Here is a 21135-nt window from a genome sequence, read left to right as displayed (position 1 = left end):
CAGATGTCACCCAGTGAGCTGAGTAGAGGTTTGAACCCTGGTCTCTCAGGTCTTAGCCCAACACTCAAGCCACTATACCACATTGGCACCAAAAAGGTGCTGTGATTAACAGTATTCATTCACAAGATAATCTACTAGGAATCACTGCAATCCAGTTCTTCTAATATAACATGGAGACCCGAGCTGGTGACTCCATGGCAAATGAAATCCTGCGATAAGCACTGTAATTCAATAGAGTGCAAAAGTCCCGGCTACCAGATCCAGATGCCGTGCTATTTTGATAGCTGTTCAGAGGCTTGAATGTAGCACACTCTCTTTTATCACTCTGGAATTTAATTCCTTGCTAGCTCAAGTTTCTTCACCTGAACTGCTCAGGCAATTGTGAGGCAAATGGGAGAAGAACATACAGGGGTTCTGACAGAAAAAGAATCCGTAAAAAGCAAAACTCAACTTAAACTGAGGGATGGCCCAGCTAATGAGAGAAATATTAATAATCTTAAGACCAACATTTTAAACCAAGTTTCAGTGGGAAAGTTTGGAAAGAGTTTTTACCCACTCAGTCAGTGTCTTCAGTTTGGGGGAACATATAAGCACATCTCTTACATCCAAGCTTTAGTATGGATTTTTAAATTTTTACAGACGCAGCCATCTATGCTAGGAAAACGATACACCTTATAATAAATGCATGGACTTCTCAGGAAGCTTAGGGAGCTGTAAAAACGCAAAGTAATAAACTGGCAAGAGTCCACACAAAACTCAGTGAAACTTGGGAGGTTGCCCACATCTAGCTTTTTGAATCCAACCTGGCAGTGGGGAGGGACAGAACAGTTTGGCTTAGTTTTCCATGTTTAGACAGACCTATTTCAATTTCCCAAAGAAAATGATTCCACTCTAAACAATTTCACATCCTATGTTCAGGTTATACCAACTGGAGGTGTGGAATTGCAGGTATGGCATAAATTCAAAGAGGGAACATGTATAGAACTGAATTCCTGCTTACATTTGTCACCAAGCTCATTTCTGTGGGAGAAAACATCTCAGTAACTACATTGCGGCCTAGAAGTGGAAAGCTGACCACATGCTACTACCGTTACCCACATATGAGCAAAGTATGTGCATCTTGTGTGGGAGTTCTGTGACTAGATTTCCCAGTTTATTACCTGAAATGTAAATATACAAGGTTGGAAATCTGCTCACAAAAGATTCCTCATTTATCCACATTATTTGCTTGGTCCATATGGCTTCCAGCTCTTTCCCTCTAAGGAATTAAGAGTGAAAAGCTCAAGTTTCTTTACCTGAACTGCCCTGGCAATTTTATACCTTCCACTTTCAGGTTTTGGCTTAGAATTATCCACGTTAAGTCCCCCCCAATCTTCACATCAAACCAAGCATACCTGGGAGTAAACCCCATTAAGTTCAATTGGACTTCTGGGTAGCTATGGTCAGGACCGCAGCCTATATTCAAGCAAGCATTATTTCTGAGGAGGCTCAAGATGTCAAAGCTGTGAAAGAGAGGTTTCCCAAGGGCATAGTTTGTCCTCCTGCTGCAGAACTGTGCCAGGAAAACCTGCACTTCACAAATGCTCCCATATTTATACAACGCAAGGCCCACCTTCAGGGCTTGGACCTGTCCAAACTATACTGTATCTGCTTCTTCACCCAGCCTTTTGATGCTTGAGCTGTATATTTTTAGGACACCCCTTATTTTTGAGACTAGAAGTTGTTTTAAACCATTTCTAATATTTTGTTGTTACACACCCTGCGACCTTAGAGTAAACGGCAGGTAAACAATAAATAATAATAATAATAATAATTCCTGAGCTAATAATAATATCACTAATAACAACAACAACAATTTTATTATTTATACTCCGCCTATCTGGCTGGGTTTGCGCAGCCACTCTGGGCAGCTTACAGCATATCTAAAAACATAATAAAAGCATCAAGCTCTAAAGCTTTGATTCTATAATAACCTAACATATATGTGTATACACGTGGCTCAGTCGGTACAGCATGAGGCTCTTAATCTCAGGGTCGTGTGTTTGAGCCTCACGTTGGGCAAAAGATTCCTGCATCGCAGAGGGTTGGACTAGATGACACTTGGGGTCCCTTCCAGGTCTACCATTCTATGATTCCATGTAGACTGCTAGCACCCCGCCACCACCCCAAAGCACAAGGAGAATTAACAAAGAACTACCGTGGGTGGCGCTGTGGGTTAAACCACAGAGCCTAGGGCTTGCCGATCATAAGGTCGGCGGTTTGAATCCCCACGATGGGGTGAGCTCCTGTTGCTCGGTCCCTGCTCCTGCCAACCTAGCAGTTCGAAAGCACGTCAAAGTGCAAGTAGAGAAATAGGTACCGCTCTGGCGGGAAGGTAAACGGCGTTTCCGTGCGCTGCTCTGGTTCTCCAGAAGCGGCTTAGTCATGCTGGCCACATGACCCGGAAGCTGTACGCCGGCTGCCTCGGCCAATAAAGCGAGATGAGCGCCGCAACCCCAGAGTCGGTCACAACTGGACCTAATGGTCAGGGGGCTCTTTACCTTTACCTTTACCAACAACAGTGACGAATCACAACAGTTGCCTTTAAGAGCGTGAGGCTCTTCATCCCCACGCTGGGCAAAAGATTCTTGTATTGCAAGGGGTTGGACTAGATTATCCGGGGGGGGGCATCCCTTACAATTCTATGTTTCTATGAAATGAATAAGGACCTCACTCATTTTGTGTCGTTCGGATCAATCAAGTGCCCAGCGCCCCAACTTGGCACAGGCGCAGAGAGGGAAATCTGATCCCAGGGCGATAGGGGGACAGAAGGATAGGGGGCCCGTGGGGTGAACCAGCCAGAGCTGGAAGCCTTCAGCCGACCGTGGGAAGAAGCCCCCATCCGAGAGGGGGCTGCTCCCGTGCGCCCCCTGCAGGCGCCCCGCCTCACCTGCTTCGAGCCCCCCGGTCGCTTCCATCCCATTGTGACGCGCCGGCAAGGAGTTCCACGGTGGCGCCGCTGCCGCTGCCGCCCCGCTTCTTTCTTTCGTTGACACGGGAGACGCCGCGGTTGCTAAGCCCCGGCCCGTGAGCAGCCGGCTTTCGCGGAGCCGCCCCTTCCAGGAGGAGCTTCCAGAGTCTAGTGGGGCAAAGCAAGGGCGGAAAAATGGAGCCTAGTTCAAAGGGCGGCGCGCTTTGCTTCTCTGTACAAGCGCCAACTTTGGGTTCGAGGCGTGTGAGTTCAATCTAGAGTCTCCTCATCCCCCCCCCCGCGAACGTGTGAGCGCGGATCGCGTGCACAGTGCATTTCCGTATCTGCACCTGAGAGAAGGACCTGCGTGTGGGATTTTCCAGGCAGGTGGGAACCCTTCTTTGCGCTGTGCCTATATTTATTTATATGTGCTCCTTACTAAAGTTTGTCATATGCTGCGGCTTCCCAGTGAATGAAAATCTCATACCGTCCAACATTTCTCCGATGAAAATAGGGCCATCCTATCTAATAGTAGTAGTAGTAGTAGTGCTACCCCTCCCACCTGACTGGGTTGCCCCAGCCACTCTGGGCTGCTTCCAACATAAATAAAAACATAATAAAACATTAAGCATTTTTTTAAAAAAAACAACAACCATTCCCAAACAGGGCTGTCTTCAGATGCCTCAGGGGTCTGAACTCCATACCCTCCAACATTTCTCCGATGCAAATAGGGTCGTCCTAAGGAAAAGTGGGACATTCTGAGATCAAATAAGAAATTGGGATGGCTTTTGTAAATCCAGGACTGTCCCTGGAAAATAGGGACACATGGAGGGTCTGATATCTGCATGTTTTTGTAGATGCTGGAAGGCGCCCAGAGTGGCTGGGGCAACCCAGTCAGATAGGCAGGGTACAAATAATAAAAATTATTTATTTGTTTGTTTTATTTTATTTTATTTTATTTATTTTTATTATTATTATTATATTCAAATATCTCTACAGGCAAGACAGATGCTCCACCGCTGAGTTACTAGCCTTCCCAGATATCAATAGGAAATCATAGAATGTATGCTATATATATTTCTTAGAATCACAGGATCATAAAGCCACTAACCACAGAACTGTAAGCGAAATGCAGTGGATCCCATATAGTGTACAGTATATCCAAAGTATCACAAGGTTCCCCAACCTTCTTGAAAAGCACAGAGGTGAAGAACGCGTGACTGCAAGGATCTGACTGGAATATTACTCTGCTAGTAATATGCAGCTAGATTCTACTCAAAGTTAGGTGTGATTAAAAGCCATTCAGTTCAAAAGAAGTGAATGTGCAGAACTCTGCATTGAGCTGTGCAGTTACTGTGTGAGGAACCTTTGGCCCGCCAGATGTTGCTGAACTACAACTCCCATCTGCCCCAGCAAGCATGGCCTGTGACCAGGGAGGATGGGAGTTGTAGTTCAACAACATGGTGGGCATGTCAAAGGTTCCCCACTCCTGCTGTATACGGTATATTATATGGGGAAGAAACTAGGCTTAATTCGTGTATCTATTGACCCGGGGGCAGTGTTACAGAGTGGGATATGAAAGCTAGGAGCTAAATGGCACCTGAACCTAGGTTATGGGCGCAACAACGGAATGTCTAAGCACACTTTTTAAATAACAAGAATACAAAGCTGAAAATGAATGAACTGCAGCTAATTTTTCACATAGTCTAGTCCTCATCTGAAGACTGCAAAAAAAAACCAAAGCCATACTTCCTCTTCCTGCCCCCCTAATATTTTTAAGAGTCTCTTCTCCGGTCTTTAGAGAGTGACTGGAAGGGGGGAGGCAGAAAAAGGTCCTCCTTTCCTTCCACTGCAGTTTTAATCTGAAATCTTGGGTGCGGTACCACTGAGGTGGGAAGGTAAACGGCGTTTCCATGCACTCTGGTTTCCGTCAGTGTTCTGTTGCACCAGAAGCGGTTTAGTCATGCTGGCCACATGACCCAGAAAGCTGTCTATAGACAAACGTCAGCTCCCTCGGCCTGAAAGCAAGATGAGCATTGTACCCCATAGTCACCTTTGACTGGACTTAACCATCCAGTGTTCTTTTACCCTTACCTTTACCTTACTGCACCCAGAGCTCAGAAACTGCTCACGCTAATAAAATTCCTTGTCACAAAACGAGCCTAGATCAATGGAGTTTTGAACTCTGCCTGGGAGTAAACCAGCATAAACTCAATGGTACTTATAGCTGAGAGGTCATATAAAAGATGATGGTAATGATGATGATTTATTAAATTTGTATACTACCCCATACCTATAGATCTCTGGGCACTTCACAACATAAAATGGCAATTTAAACAACACAAAGTACATAATAAGTTAATCCCTTTGTAGCTGTATTTTTGTCTTCCTTGCATTGGGACTATTGATAAACAAATTTAAAATGGATAAAGGGAGGGGGCAAAGGTGCGAAATAATATACAGCAGTTCAGTGACAAGATGTAGGGGTGGTTGACAATTTGGACTTTGACAGTGGTTTTCCATTAACCTCAGCAATTTTTAAATAGCTGTAAAATAAAATGGCTTCCTCCTGACAGTCTAACCTTTTTCTGATTCTTCATGGCAGGTGTTAGAGAGCGAAATTGGCTTTTGACAACTTAGGGCCCTGATCTAAGGCAATGGTGACAGGCAGGCTTGCAGGGAAAGGGAATAGACCAGTGTTGTAGAAAACAATTGGGGTTGGCTTTTACAGCCCAACTCCCCATCAAGGAACTACATCCCCCTACATCCATTATCTGTCAGAGAAGAATGGATGGAGCAAGATCCAGAGAAAGCAAGGCAGATCTTTATTTTTTTTCTGTTGCAACCGAATTTTTACAGTTCAGTAAATACCATCAGCAGTGAAATTACTTGCCCTATCCACACGCTTAATAAATAGCTTGCTAAAATGGCTTTTTTTCTGTAGGAGGCACCTTATATAATCAGCACAGTTTGTTTTAAGTAAGAACCTACTCATAAACAATGTCATTGCTCTGTGCCATAAGAAACAACCCTGGGGACAGAAGGAGACTCTAAATAACTGCTTTTTTATAAAAAAAATTAATTGCAAATTGCACAGATAGATAGCATCTTGTCAGCCCACCAGTTAATTATGGTACAGTAAAAACAGCAGAGCAAAATATAGCTCTATTCCATTGTAAATGGAATCAGCCAAGTGCAAAAAACCAACACATTTAACTTTCAGGAAACCTAAGATGAATGAGCTTCATCCAGGATCTCAGAATGCAAAAAAGAGAGAAAAAGATTTTTAGACATTCTAATTAGGGGAGTTATTTCCCCCTGATTGACTAGGAAGTTTTGCCCCTTCTTGTGTACCATTTGGCTTGCCTTATTTGCATGAAAGACCATTTGCTCAGCCCCAGGCACATCTCACATGAAGACCTTTTTCATTCCTCTTCTGTACAGTCTAGATGATGTACCGGTAATGCATAACAGAAAAGTAAAGCTGTGTGGCTGGCGAGTCCTGTTTTAGGACATTACTTATACTGACCTTTCGCTGCACTCCCTTGAGATTTCCACATCATTTCCCTCCTTTAATAAATCAATGCAAGACTAAACTAAGCCCGGAATCCTATGCAGATGTAGTTAGGAGGGTGGCCAATTTAATGCAATATGTGTCTCAGCACATATTCAAAGGCTTGAGCTCCATGCAAACTAAACCGTCCCATGAACAGTTAGTCCCAGAAGGGAAGCTTCCACTCCCAGTATCAGTCTTCATGATACACAGTCCTGGTCCTGGTCCACCCCACCACTGGGGGAGTTTTCTTAAAAGCGACTTTAAGAAGCACATTTTGAATCACATCTAATTCTCGGTTAATGACAGGCTTTGGAGAATTGGCTTCCGCCCCCCTGGCCGTAAAAGAGCAGATCAAACGAAAGGGAATTATTACCAGTTAGTTTCTTTAATAAACATAAAAAGGTAAAGGTAAAGGGACCCCTGACCATTAGGTCCAGTTGCGGACAACTCTGGGGTTGCACGCTCATCTCGCTTTATTGGCCGAGGGAGCCGGCATACAGCTTCCGGGTCATGTGGCCAGCATAACTAATCTGCTTCTGGCGAACCAGAGCAGCGGTACCTATTTATCTACTTGCACTTTGATGTGTTTTCGAACGCCTAGGTTGGCAGGAGCAGGGACCAGGCAACAGGAGCTCACCCCGTCACGGGGATTCGAACCGCGACCTTCGATCAGCAAGCCCTAGGCTCTGTAGTTTAACCCACAACATAGTGAAGGACAAAAGAACACATCTAACAAGAATGGCAGTGCTCCCAATTAAGGTCACTCCCCCCTCCGTCCCTATTAATCCATGTCACTCCTACGTTTTGTAATCTGAGTTTGTAGTCTCTGTGCTTTCTGTTCTGAGACTTTCTGAGCTCTCTGAGACTTTGGGGAAGGGGGGTGGATATTATCCAGAGACTGTGAATCTGTTAACTCTCTCTCTGCTCTTCTGCTAGCAATTCCCCATCTAGTATTTCCCAGCTTCTGCCTTCTGAACTATGCCCTTCTGCAAACCACTGTTCCAAATCTATACTGTCCTCCTGCTCCTGGGAAGATTCAGGATAAGGAGGAGGGTGTGGCTCCCACCATTCTTCCTCAGTGCAGCCCTCCCCAGCATGGCCCCTGACAGTTAACAAAAATGTAGAATGCTTAATGCAGGGCCAAATAATGGCTTCCAAAACCATGACAAAACTAACTGAATTAATTGAGAATAACAAATCCACAGGGAATAGGACCTTTTTCTGAGAAACAGCCACATGGTTTCTGTTGAAGTGCCAGCTCATCAAATAGCCAAAAGTACAGTAAATCTTCTTATATAGTTCAAATATGTTTGGTGTTTTTAGCTGGCAACTATGTTTATCACTCTCTTTCCCCATATATTTTTCAGACTAGTGTGTTTAAAGATTACCCTGGACATGAAAAGTCTTCCTTGATTACACAAACATTCCCCAGAGGCGAAGAAAATGCATATAATTCTCAGCCATAACATATTTTCCCATTATATCATTTTTAAAAGCAAGAACTGAATGTTCTGTAGATGTAAAATTAGCTCTGCAGCATAGCCTGTAATAGAAAATGAAATTAGTTTCAGACATTTTTATAGTCTTGAGAGTTAACTACCATAAACTATAAGCAAGTTAAAGTTCTCCGAGAAGATGAATTAAAATACTTTACTAAGTATTTGTCATTTACTGTCAGAAAATTATTTTTTAAATTTGCTGGGAAACCTACAGGTAGACTCTAAGTGTCAGGGATATGATGAAGCACACATCCCCAGCAATGTGTCATTGCTGCCCTTGGCAGAGCTAGTCATCCCTGCCCTAAGGCAGAGCAGATATTTGACTTCCACAACTACAATTCCTGTCACCCCTGACCATTTGCCATGCTGGCCAGGGCTAGTGTAAGTGGAATCTTGGGGAGAACGGCTGTAGTTCAGCGATAGGTCATCTGCTTTGCATGCAGATGGTCCCAGTTTCAAAGCCCGGCATCTATAGTCAGGGCTAGGAAAGACTCCTTATCTATGTTGGCTTTATTTGGTGTTAAGAAAACTAGGTAAATATAAGGAGAATTCCCTGGATGCCCAAGATCCAGGTTTGGGGCAAGTACTCTTTGATGAGAGAACCGTAGCAGAGATTGAAAATCACAAAATATACAGCAAAGTAAAGTGTTAGACTTTTAAAACACCCTTTCTAAGTTCCTTCCAAAGTTTCCCTCTGCCCTTGGCACAGAAAAAGACCACACATTTGGGTAAGTTAAAAATGGTTTACTTACAAACTTTTAAAGGTCAGATCCATGTGCTTTTCCATACATCAGTCAGAATACAAAAGCAGTAAAACCTAGGCTCCAAAGTGGTGAACATTCTTAAATTATTTGTATAGAAACACAAACACAGTCAAACCTCAGTTGTCAAACGAAATCCGTTCCGGAAGACTGTTCAATTTCCGAAACGTTCAACAACCGAGGCGCAGCTTCCGATTGGTTGCAAGAGCTTCTTGCAACCAATCGGAAGCTGCATCAGACGTCCGAGTTCTGAAAAACTTTCAATAACCAGAACATTTACTTCTGGGTTTTTGGTATTCGGGAGTCGAAATGTTCGAAAATGGAACCATTGGAGAACCGAGGTTTGACTGTGTGGCTTGCTTAAGCCATACAGTCTGAGCTTGCAGCAGCCAGCTCAGAACTCTTTACTCCTTGGCGCTCACATGGTGGAACAGGAAGAACAAAGTTTGATGACACTTCCTCCCAATGATGGGGGCGTGACCTAGCTAAACCTGGCAGAACAGCTCACTCTATGGTCTTAACCCCCTCATGCATTAAAATAGAGTTAAGAATCTTGGTTATATGAAGCTGATTTCCCCACAATCTGAAGCCCTGGAGAGCCGCTGCAGTCAGTGTTGACAATACAGAGTTAGATGGACCAATGGTCTGTATTCGGCTGCCAGTACAGCTAGGCCTGTGCAAATTTTTCACCGGGTTTCAAAGATGGGATGCCACAAGAATAGAAAATGCCCTATCTCAAATTATCGCTGCTGATACTAGGAGAATGGACCTCTGAGGATGATCTTAATAGCTGGGCAGGTTTGTGCAAGAGCAGATGGCCTTTTAATGACCCAGATTACAAGCCATTTGGAGCTATGAAGGTGACTCTGCTTGGTAATGGGACACCCAAAGCTGTTGCATTTTTAGATCCCTCCCCCTCCAACCCAGTCTGTACCAGAGTCTGTCTCTGTGTAATATATAACAGAGTCATCTTAGCACAGCTAAGCAAATCAGCCTCTGTTCAAGCCCAAACAAATAGAATCTAACTTCGTTATTAGTTGCAGTTCCATCTTTTTCATGCTGAGGACTTAGCTACGCTAATGTGATTGTTTTGTTACCAGTTACTGTAAGCGCGAATGGCTATTGGGTTCCTTTTGCATGCATTTTAAGCTGTAACTGAATTATCAAGCAGTGCTGGAAAGGGAGATATGAAAGCTAGGAGCTAAGTAGCACCGTAAACCTAGATATGGGCGCAACAATTGAATGTCTAGGCGTGCTTTTTTGTATCAAGAATACAAAGCTGAAAATGAATGAATTGCATCTAAAATATTTTGTTCATTTTTCACATGATCAAGTCCTTCCCCTGCCCACCCCCCTAATATTCTTAAAGGGGTCTCTTCTCCAGGCTTCAGGGAGTAGCTGGAAGTGGGGAGGCAGAAAAAGGTCCTTCTTTCCTTCCACTCTGTAGTTTTAATCTGAAATTTTAGGCATACAGTGGTACCTCAGGTTAAGTACTTAATTCATTCCGGAGGTCTGTACTTAACCTGAAAGTGTTCTTAACCTGAAGCACCACTTTAGCTAATGGGGCCTCCTGCTGCTGCCGCGCCGCTGGAGCATGATTTCTGTTCTTATCCTGAAGCAAAGTACTTAACCTGAAGCACTATTTCTGGGTTAGTGGAGTCTGTAACTTGAAGTGTATGTAACCTGAAGCGTATGTAGCCCGAGGTACCACTGTAGTCCTGCACCCCAAGCTCAGAAACTGCTCGCGCTAATGAAATTAATTCCCTGTCGCAAAATGCGCCTAGAACAATGGGAGTTTCGAATGCTGTTATCAAGACAGTACCTGGCTTCAGTATCTGGGCTTTGTTGCTACTGGACCCAATCAGAAGCTGGGAATGGCTTTATTTTATTATTATTTATTAGTTTTATATACAACCCTTCATCATAAGATCTGAGGACAATTCACAGAGTAAAATACAGGATAAAAACGTGAAAAGAAGTAAAACAGCTAGACAATAACCCCCTCCCCATAGACCCATGTAGAATATTAATCAACCCAAGGCCTGGTTGAAAAGGAACATTTTAGCCTGGCGCCAGAAAATATATAATGAAGGCGCCAGGCGAACCTCCCTGGGGTGAGCATTCTGTAAATCCAGAATGTCTCAGTCAAAACGGGGCAGTTGTGGGGTATGGTGTGCTGCAGGCATCCCCAAACTCGGCTCTCCAGATCTTTTTGGTATTACATCTCCCATCATCCCTAGCTAACAGGACCAATGGTCAGGGATGATGGGAGTTGTAGTCCCAAACCATCTGGAGGACCGAGTTTGGGGGTGCCTGGTGTGGTGTCATGATCAAGGGAAATACAATTCTATGAGCAGAGGTGAGGAGAGAAAGTGATGATGAAGTAATCAGAACAGGAACCACAGGGAACTGTGTTATATTGAGTCAGTCCCTTGGTCCATCTAACTTTTAAAGTGGTATACAATTGCTGTAAATGTATGGTGTGGATGTAGTGTTAATGTGACAAAAAAGACAAGCCTATTTAATGTTAGCTAGCACTGCAGCCTCATTGTGAGCAAACATTGACCTCTGTTCCAGTCCTGAAATGCCTTGGGCTGGGGAGAGATTTGACCGCACTGACCGATTCCATTGACTGTAGCAGGAATGTTCACCGTTCACTGTAATTTACCAAGGGCTCACTGCAAAATTGTCCTCCCGCAGTTTAGCCCTTGGATATCAACAGAAAGCCATTATCAACAGCAGCAGGTAAACCATTTTAGCATATTACTCTGGCTGCAATACTTGGACCCAACTTTAACAGCTAATTGAAGATTGCAGAACTCACACTATCTGTGAAAGCTAAGCAAATAAAAGAGACGGCAACAGTAGCTTTTATCCATCAGTTTTATTTATTTTATGATTTTTTAGACTGGTACGGAAAGTTTTCAATATATTTCGAAAACAGGGTCAATTCAGCTCTGAACTGCTTGAGACAGAATAAATATGGATGCCTACAATGTTCTTCCAAAGTAGAACTGCATTTTAATGCAGTAATAATTCATGCCAAGTGTTCCGGGCCTCAAGCCAAGAAAAGTGCCATTAAAACAAACAAACACTTAAGATTTTGTATCTAGCACATTCCTATTGGTGTTCTTTCACTGCACGTACTCACTTGTACATAACATATGTTATACGTTACAGTTGTAATAATTCCACACAATTACTGAGAAATCTACTTTTAGAGCATTCACAGATACAAATATTTTGTAGTATTTCCCACCCTGCAGCACGATGATTCCTGTGTAGGCAGTTTTGCTGACACAGTCTTGCTGCTGTTAAGTTGTCAGATCATGACAGTTTTAGCATCAGACCTTAGAAAGGAGTGTCCTAATCAATGCACTGTAGAACAAGATTTTTATAATAGAATAGTTCAGGATATTAATACTTGCATAGCTTTTTCTCTGCAATTCACATGCATTTGTAGTGATTCTTTATATATAGTATAGCACCTCATTGACAAGGTTATGTACACAGCTCTGGTTCACATGCCACATTAAACCATAGCTAAAATAGACTATAGGGACGCAGGTGGCACTGTGGGTTAAACCACAGAGCCTAGGACTTGCCGATCAGAAGGTCGGTGGTTCAAATCCCCGCGACGGGGTGAGCTCCCGTTGCTCAGTCCCTGCTCCTGCCAACCTAGCAGTTCGAAAGCATGTCAAAGTGCAAGTAGATAAATAGATACCGCTCTGGCAGGAAGGTAAACAGCGTTTCCATGTGCTGCTCTGGTTCTCCAGAAGCAGCTTAGTCATGCTGGCCACATGACCCAGAAGATGTACGCCGGCTCCCTCGGCCAATAAAGTGAGATGAGCGCCGCAACCCCAGAGTCAGTTACGACTGGACCTAATGGTCAGGGGTCCCTTTACCTTAAAATAGACTATGGTCTAGTGTGAATAAGCAGCATGCTGGTACACACTGGTCAAAAGTTTTTAATGTACTCATCTCCCACTCCTGCTGCACCAGAAAGGAAACAAGCCATCCAAACTCAACCACATTTGAATTGAAGCTCATAGTTTGTTTTTCTCCCAAAAAAAAAAAAAATAATAAACCCACAAGCACAAACTAAAGTTTGTTTGGGAGAAATAAACTCTGAGTCCAGGTTCAGATAACACAAGAAACTAGAATAATGACCTGTTTTCTGATGAGGTGGCAGCAAGTGGAGTGAGGATTAAATTGAAAAGATTGAAGCAGTATGTATGAGCACGTCACACAGTCACATTAAGCCATAAATTACATTAACTATAGTAACTTTAATGTGCCATGCCAGCTGAGCCACTATCCGTTATAATTGATACTTGAACATAAATACTGCACTGCATATGTGAATACCTCATAAACCAAATATATGTTTTAATATTCCTACGCAATACATTTCAATAAAATTTCCAAAAGAAAGAAAGAAAAATCATTGCTCCTGTCTTCTATAGTCCTTTCTCCAACATGATCACAGTAAAGATCATCAGTGTTACTAATTAGGCATTGATAAATATTACAAGATAGCTACCTCCTCCATGTCATGTCCAGTGGCTTGTATTTTTACTTCTTGGGATCTTTATTCAACACAAGAGCAAACAGGTCCTCCTCTTTTTTACTTTGATGACTTCTTATATTCTCACTTAAAGCTGAAAGATGAGGTTGTTGGCTGATTCCTCCTCTTTTCTGTAGACATTCCCTTCATATCCATTCAGCCCGTGTGAGTTCTCTGGTGTGTTAGGGGCATGTCAAGTGATTACTGTGCAGGCCAATTCATTGCCTACTCATTCCCTACATTTCCTCCTATGCTTTCGATTTCATTTTCACAGCCATCAAGGTCAAAACCTTGTAGCTTTTAAATTTCAAAGCTGGGGTATCAAGAGGTTTCGTGTCTAATTCTGAGTTCTGCATGTATAGTACAATTTCAGAAGCATGGAGTATCTTCAGCTATGCTCTATGATACGCCCCTGAAAGCATATTCCGAGCAATGTTGATAATGGAGGTCCCCGGAACAAAAAGGGGGGGAAACTGTAAACAGAGCCCATGCTGTGTGTGTTCCAACTTTGTATGATTTCCCACAGTTACCCTTTCACTGCAAGTCTTTGGTTTTATTTAAAGCCTGAGAGCACGTCCTGATCACACATTGCAGTCCTCAAATGCCATACCTTGGGAACAAAAGGGACCTGTATAATTATCATTCTATTAAATATGCCCAATTATCTTAGCAATGACTCCTGTTTTTTCCAACCTTCGCAACTCATTCATCACAACCTGCTGTGGCTGTTTTATAATAATTAAGCTTCTATAATGATGGGAAATTATATCATGTTGCAGTCGACAGTTCATGCATTAGGGCCGTGCATTCGTTCATGTTAAATGAGCTGCAGAATAATTACTATGCCAAGGTATGGTTGTACGGTACTGTCTGTAACTCCAGTCATTTGTCATCATAAGTGTGGCCCTGCAACAAATTATTGCAGCGTAGGGTGCTTCTCCGGTTCAGGTTTCCAGCCACGCCATCTATTCCCCTCTCCCTCTTGTTTTTCATTCCTCACTCTAACTCTCAACAGTCAGTCAGTATCCCATGGGCTTTGAACAATCTCAGTCTTCATTTATATATCAATCAATCAATCAATCAATCAATGAGTTTATTGTTCTAGCCAAAAGCCATGACATTCATAATAATAATAATAAAATAATACAGAACATACACCCGTAATATGAGCCTACACCCAAGTTGTAATAGATAGAAGATACCAGAGACACCAACAAGCTTAAACCTAGCTTGATTTCAAAATAAACCTCTGAATCTCCAAAACAGCTTATATAGCAATGTTATCCAACTCAGTTTTCCTTATTTATTTTTTGCAACCGGTGCATAAAGGGCCACTTTGTGTTATGAAGCTATTATTATCATACAAAATAAACTGAATAAATAAATAAACTGAATAAATAAAACTTCTGCTGGAATGTACCTGCTTTCTTGTGTGAACAATGGTTTCAGAAACAGATCTTTTGGGTCTCCCTATTCAAAAGCACATCAAAGTGCAAGTAGATAAATAGGTACTGCTCCGGCGGGAAGGTAAACGGCGTTTCCGTGTGCTGCTCTGGTTCGCCAGAAGCGGCTTAGTCATGCTGGCCACATGACCCAGAAGCTGTACGCTGGCTTCCTCAGCCAATAAAGCGAGATGAGTGCCGCAACCCCGGAGTCGGTCACGACTGGACCTAATGGTCAGGGGTCCCTTTACATTTACCTATAAGGGGCAAGCTCACAGGTAATGAGTGATGTCTTCCACCTGAGGTTGACCACAAATACAAAGTACAGGACCTTGTTGTAGCAGTCAACCAAAACAGCAGAGGGCATCACTTGGAGATGCAGCTCAGTAATGGCATTTTCTTTCGTAAACTGGCAAGAGTTTGGTCAAATAACTAGCTCTAAAATGCACTGTTTTCAGGAGTGGGTACTAAGGGGGAAATGTGGTGTTCCTAACTAATTGCAGATCCCTTCTGGATTTTATTCAGATGGTAAGTAGGTAGGTAGTTAGATGATAGATAGATAGATAGATAGATAGATAGATAGATAGATAGATAGATAGATAGTAAGTACTTGGGGTTAAGCACCTAAAGACTCAGGAGATCAGTATTAGTATACAGTATGTTTCCAGCATATCACTGTTGCATCATTTGTAAACACAATGTGACTTCATGCTGGTCACCTCATGCATAACCCTGGGTTACATCATTCCTTCTAAAGCAAACTGGAGAGGCTCTTGCCAAAACACGTGCTCCAGCGAATGCCTTAGAGTTGAATGTTGAAACTCCAATTGTGTATCACCTTCCTCTGTGAGTAGTCAACTCCAGGGCACTGTTTGCTCAATGAATCACACCCCTCAGCAGAATTTGTGGCATTTTAAACCTCCCACAGAGCTTGCAGGCAAGGACGGGGACATTTTCCAATGGAAACTCAAGGCATTTCATAGATTTACAGGAAATGCGGCTGGAGATAAAGTGGCGGGGGGGGGGGTAGCAAACTGAAGATTAATCTACAGTGGTACTACTGGTTGCGAACGGGATCCGTTCCGGAGGCCCATTCACAACATGAAAAGCGCAACCGGCAGTGGTGCGTCTGCGCACGCACGCATTGCGATTCACCGCTTCTGCGCGTGTGCCAAAAAGATAATAGAGACAAGGCCTGTCTGATATGCAGTGGGAGGGAGCCACTGCACTCAAGGGCCAGAATCGTATAGAATGGACCTCCTGTTAAGATAGTATCTGCAGGAAGCCTTCTGCAAATTGCTGTTATCAGCTGCGTATATAATGTACTTTAAATGCAAATGTCTCCCACGTAGTTATACCCCGCAACATTTCTAATATGGATGTTGTGTCAGTCATCAGGAAAACAGATCCCCCCCCCCACACACACACACAGCCAGCTGCCAGGGATAGAAAGACAGGAAAAGCTCTAACCAAAGTATTTTATTCAATATTCACAGAAAGAGACTTAGAAAGGTAGCCTCTTGGAACAATGGTGTTGCTTCGAGTAATCTCCCCCCTCCCTTCCCTTCTCAGTCACCAACAGCAGCACCAACCTTACGGCGGCTGCTTAAGGCCATTTGCCTCTTAGCTCTTTGCTCTCCTACTTTCACTGCTTGCCGGGTTCTGGTGATAACATTGCTCCAGCTCTGCTTTCCCCCGCTGCTCCAGCTCTGCTTTTCCCCGCTCCTCCCATTATTTCTCAGCTTTGCCCCTCTTCTATCTCTGAGCCATGACCTCTCCCCCTCCCCACTCCTACCTTTGTCTGCTGGTCTCCTCTGCATCAGGAGGTGCTGCACCACCCGGCACGGCCTAGGGGTGCTCCAGGCTGTGTGGCATCAGGAGATGCCCCTGAACACCCCCCAGTGCAGCCGCCGGCTCCTCAAGTGATAAATGACTGAAATAACGGTACAGTTGTCAGAATTCCAAGGAACAATAGCAAGAAATTTGGTCTCACAGGCCTCAGCCGCCTTCTTAGCAGTAATGCTTATGTATAGTGAACATTATACGGTGATAATATCTCTGGTGACTGTAACCAAATTTTCTCAACGGCAACGTGTGTCTCGGAGCATGCCGAAATGTGGATGGCTGTCAAGTGAGTCACTGATTGATTCTACTCAGGCAATTCTGGCATTCAGCCTTAAAGCAGATTAGTTCACAAGCTCCCCGGTATAAGAGCAGGGAAGCAAATAATCACCTCTTGTTAAAATCATAAAATTTACACTTTAGGTCAACTTCTCACAAATTCTCACTACTTTCTTTCTTGATTGATTGACTTGATGGATAAAATGTATATCCCACTTCCTAGCCAAGAAAGACTGTACCACTTTCAGGGTGCTACATGGTATATGTATGGGAATGTGAGTCAAGGTACATATTCTTAAATAAATAAGTGAACATTATGCAGGTGCCTATTTTTCTGCATATACAGTATGTATACATGGCAAAACCGTATAATCTTCACTTGTTATTATGTACTCACATGTATTTTTTTCCTTTTTAAACCTGCATAGAAGGAAGCAAAAAGAGTGAAACTTACAAGTTCTTCCTACAGCTGTATGTGCCTTTGCACATCTGTACAGAAATGACATTGCATGTTTCATTCTATCACTGATGGTAGCAGAGTGTGTTTTGGAAGTATCAGTGGAAAAGGAGCTTCCAGGCATCATGCATTTTAATGAATTTCCCGTCCTTGCAATTCCTGGTATAGAGAAGGGGATTGTTCTGTCTTCACACAGGGCCATGGAAGTGTGTCTACATCGGCTCCTGCTCTGATGCAACAGGGACAAGAAGGATGTGCATCAAGACACGAGCCCAAACCTTTGTTAGGCAAGAATGATGCTCACACTATTACCAAGGGCTCACACCACTTCTCCAGCCATGCAAACTGCCATCAAGCAATTATAGCAGGGGTTACTCTGGTTTGCAGGTGGTTTGTTGTTGGTTTTTAGTTTGTAAGGTTTTATTAATAGACTACAATTTAAAAAATGAAAAGTAAAAAGGCATATAAAGTCCTCTTTCACAGGCAAATCTTAACTTGACCAACACAAAGAAATGTGAAACCTCCTAGCTCTCACCTAGGAGCTTCCCTTTCTTCTCCCAACCTCCCACCCTGGGAAATCTTCCCTTCTTCTCACATAAGGTCCTACATCATCTGTCCATCACTTTCATCTGCATGTTAGCCCTGCCTTAACCTTGAATTAGAGGACCACAAATAATACAGAAGTCTGGAACAAAGCAAAACAACAACAACAACGACAAGGAAAGGGAAAGGAAAGAGAACAAAGAGATAATAATATTAAAGGAAATAATTACAGAATAGAAAGGTAAAGAAAGATAAGAATGGAATAAGTAGAAGGGACTTCCAACTATCTATCTGTCAATTATATATCCGAGAGTTCCTTTGTAAGATTCAGGGTTCTGTCCTCTCCCCCATGCTTTTCAACATCTACATGCAGCCGCTGGGAGAGATCATCAGGGGGTTTGGGCTGGGTGCTCATCAGTATGCGGATGATACTCAGCTCTACCTCTCTTTCAAATCAGAACCAGTGAAGGCAGTGACGGTCCTGTGTGAGTGTCCGGAGGCGGTTGGAGGATGGATGGCGGCTAACAGATTGAGATTGAATCCTGACAAGACAGAAGTACTGTTTCTGGGGGACAGGAGGCAGGCAGGTGTGGAGGATTCCCTGGTCCTGAATGGGGTAACTTTGCCCCTGAAGGACCAGGTGCGCAGCCTGGGAGTCATTTTGGACTCACAGCTGTCCATGGAGGCACAGGTTAAATCCGTGTCCAGGGCAGCTGTGTACCAGCTCCATCTGGTACGCAGGCTGAGACCCTATCTGCCTGCGGACTGCCTCGCCAGAGTGGTGCATGCTCTGGTTATCTCCCGCTTCGACTACTGCAATGCGCTCTACATGGGGCTACCTTTTAAGGTGACCCGGAAACTACAACTAATCCAGAACACAGCAGCCAGACTGGTGACTGGAAGCGGCCGCCGAGACCATATAACACCAGTCTTGAAAAACCTACATTGGCTCCCAGTACATTTCCGAGCACAATTCAAAGTGTTGGTGCTGACCTTTAAAGCCCTAAATGGCCTCGGTCCAGTATACCTGAAGGAGCGTCTCCACCCCCATTGTTCTACCAGGACACTGAGGTCCAGCACCCTCACTGCGAGAAGCCAAGTTACAGGGAACCAGGCAGAGGGCCTTCTCGGTAGTGGCGCCCACCCTGTGGAACGCCCTCCCACCAGATGTCAAAGAGAACAACAACTACCAGACTTTTAGAAGACATCTGAAGGCAGCCCTGTTTAGGGAAGCTTTTAATGTTTGATGTATCACAGTATTTTAATATTCTTTTGGAAGCCGCCCAGAGTGGCTGGGGAAGCCCAGCCAGATGGGCGGGGTATAAATAAATTATTATTATTATTATTATTATTATTATTACTATTACTATTACTATTATTATACCTAGCAGTTGGCTAGATTGGCCCCTACTAAGGGTGCAGGCCCAGGGGGACATGAAAATCGCACCTCACCACTCTGGGAGTGGCTAGGAACATTCCTGCCCATCCATGTGCTCCCTGGGGCACTCCTCCGCTGCTCTGGGCAGCCATGTGAGGTGCACAGGCTTCTCTGGGTGCCTCTGTGGAGGAATTCAGTTGCTGGCCTGGGCTTTCACAGCAGCCCTGGGGGGCGGCTTCCCAATCGGGTGGCTGTGCTATGAGCAGAGTGCCCAGCAGGGCTCTGAGAGAAGAAAGAGGGAGAGCGTGGGTGAGAGTAGCAGGAGGAACGAAAAGGAAGGGAGGAAGGAGGCAGAAGGGAAAGCAAGTGGAGCGAAGAAGAAAGGCAGGCAGACGGACTGACAGAGGAGGAGGGACACCATAGTGTGTGGCAGCAGCTGCTGCGGCACGTGTGCTTTCAATGGGCTCATATTTAAAAATAGCATAGTTCTACATGGAAAGGTAAGTTGGATGCCGTCCTGGGTAAAGGCAATGCCTAGCAAGCCTCCACAGTATTTTTGTTACCACAGCAACTTCAGTGCTATGGCTACCACCTACAGCACATGCAGATCAGGCAATGGCTTCTTGTTTCAGTCACTGTCTATAACTGCAAAAAAATAATCGCCGTGCTCCACTTACAGCCTAAGGGATCACGCTCTTGCGCTTCTTTTTTTGGCCATTGTATACATGCTGATTTAGATGTGGTTTCTCCAGACTTGGAATCTGGCCTCTGGTCTGTCACTTCCTGGTCCACAGTATGATTGGCAGCGTTATTGAATTGCTTCTCTCCCAGGCAGAGGGTGTGTCTTGGATTACTCAGCAATATCTGTGTGAGTGCTGTTTCATTATGAATAAGTCTTAGTTGGCTGAATACTCTTGGTCAGCATTATGAAGCCAACAAAATGGTGGAACTAATGGGAAGGGTTAGAAACCAAAGAGTACAAGAAGCCTTATAGGAAGATGAAGTCCTGGCCTCTTGGATTAGACTGCCCCCAAAACTGAGATGAATTATATCAGGAGCTCAACTGCCAGCCCTCACAGCCATAGTCCCCAAGGGAAACTCACATCCCTGCCAGCTCTTGTTGATCCAACCCAAGGAGCACCCAATTTATTAGGCTCAGCTGATGGTCATAGACTAGGGCTGGATCTAGACACATCAAAAATGTGTTTCAGGAAAACGCATTGTAAACCTCAAAGTGGGAAATCATGTTGGCGAAAGACAGGACTCCACAGCTCCATCTGATGTCACAGTGTTATAATGCTTATAAAACACTTTCTTTACTAATGTAGCTGAGTCCCTAGGAAGCTGGCAAAGAACGGTGAATACTTGAACTTTGGCTAGGAAGACCTGGGTTCACATACCTGCTCAACCATCAGGTTCGCTGTATGCCCTTGAGACAGTTACTGACTAAGCCCAGCCTACCTAAGGAGCAATGTGTCAGGCCAGACCTGCTTTACAACTCCCCAGGGTTAAAATACTTGCAAATACTGCTCTGCCAGATGATGTCATCACCAATACTGCTGGGGGGGGGAGTTCTGTAGCTGCACTCCCCCGCATTGCTGCTCTGCTGCACCACTGGGGGTGCTTAGCCTTTGTTGGATAATGCATGCCTTTCCCAAAGCCATTCAGTACTCTGGTTAATGTTTCGTATCTGCAGTCAAGAAAGACAGTCCTCCCAAGTTTAGAAATGGAAGCTTGCAAAAGCAAGTGTTAATTAAACAAAGTCACCTTGGAGGTAAGAAAAAACTGAATGGAGTGGAATCTATATGATGGGGCTGTGTGTGTGTGTGTGTGTGTGTGTGTGTGTGTAACCATTATATTG

General features: G+C 44.0%; 1 protein-coding gene and 1 long non-coding RNA gene across 4 annotated transcripts in view; one reads left to right on the top strand and one right to left on the bottom strand.

Moving 5' to 3' along the window:
• VWA3B (von Willebrand factor A domain containing 3B) overlaps positions 1–3065 on the bottom strand; it is a 67236-nt gene extending 64171 nt beyond the window's left edge. For 2 of the 3 annotated variants that reach the window (XM_081907754.1, XM_081907755.1), the window contains exon 1: positions 2930–3065. In XM_081907754.1, the coding sequence (XP_081763880.1) occupies positions 2930–2957 (28 nt within the window). In that variant the 5' untranslated portion in view covers positions 2958–3065. The other variant, XM_081907756.1, reaches the window with a different exon arrangement.
• A 146-nt stretch (positions 3066–3211) lies between these two features.
• Positions 3212–17812, top strand: LOC309368036. The gene is made up of 2 exons (XR_014167499.1): positions 3212–3337; positions 17550–17812. It is a non-coding gene; the product is annotated as an uncharacterized lncRNA (long non-coding RNA).
• The last annotated feature ends 3323 nt before the right edge of the window (positions 17813–21135 follow it).

The sequence above is a fragment of the Podarcis melisellensis genome (genome assembly GCF_964234715.1).
Source record: "Podarcis melisellensis genome assembly, chromosome: 4".
Lineage (NCBI taxonomy): Eukaryota > Metazoa > Chordata > Lepidosauria > Squamata > Lacertidae > Podarcis > Podarcis melisellensis.
The sequence above is the reverse complement of the archived record's forward strand: the minus strand, read 5'-3'. Positions and strand labels throughout refer to the sequence as shown.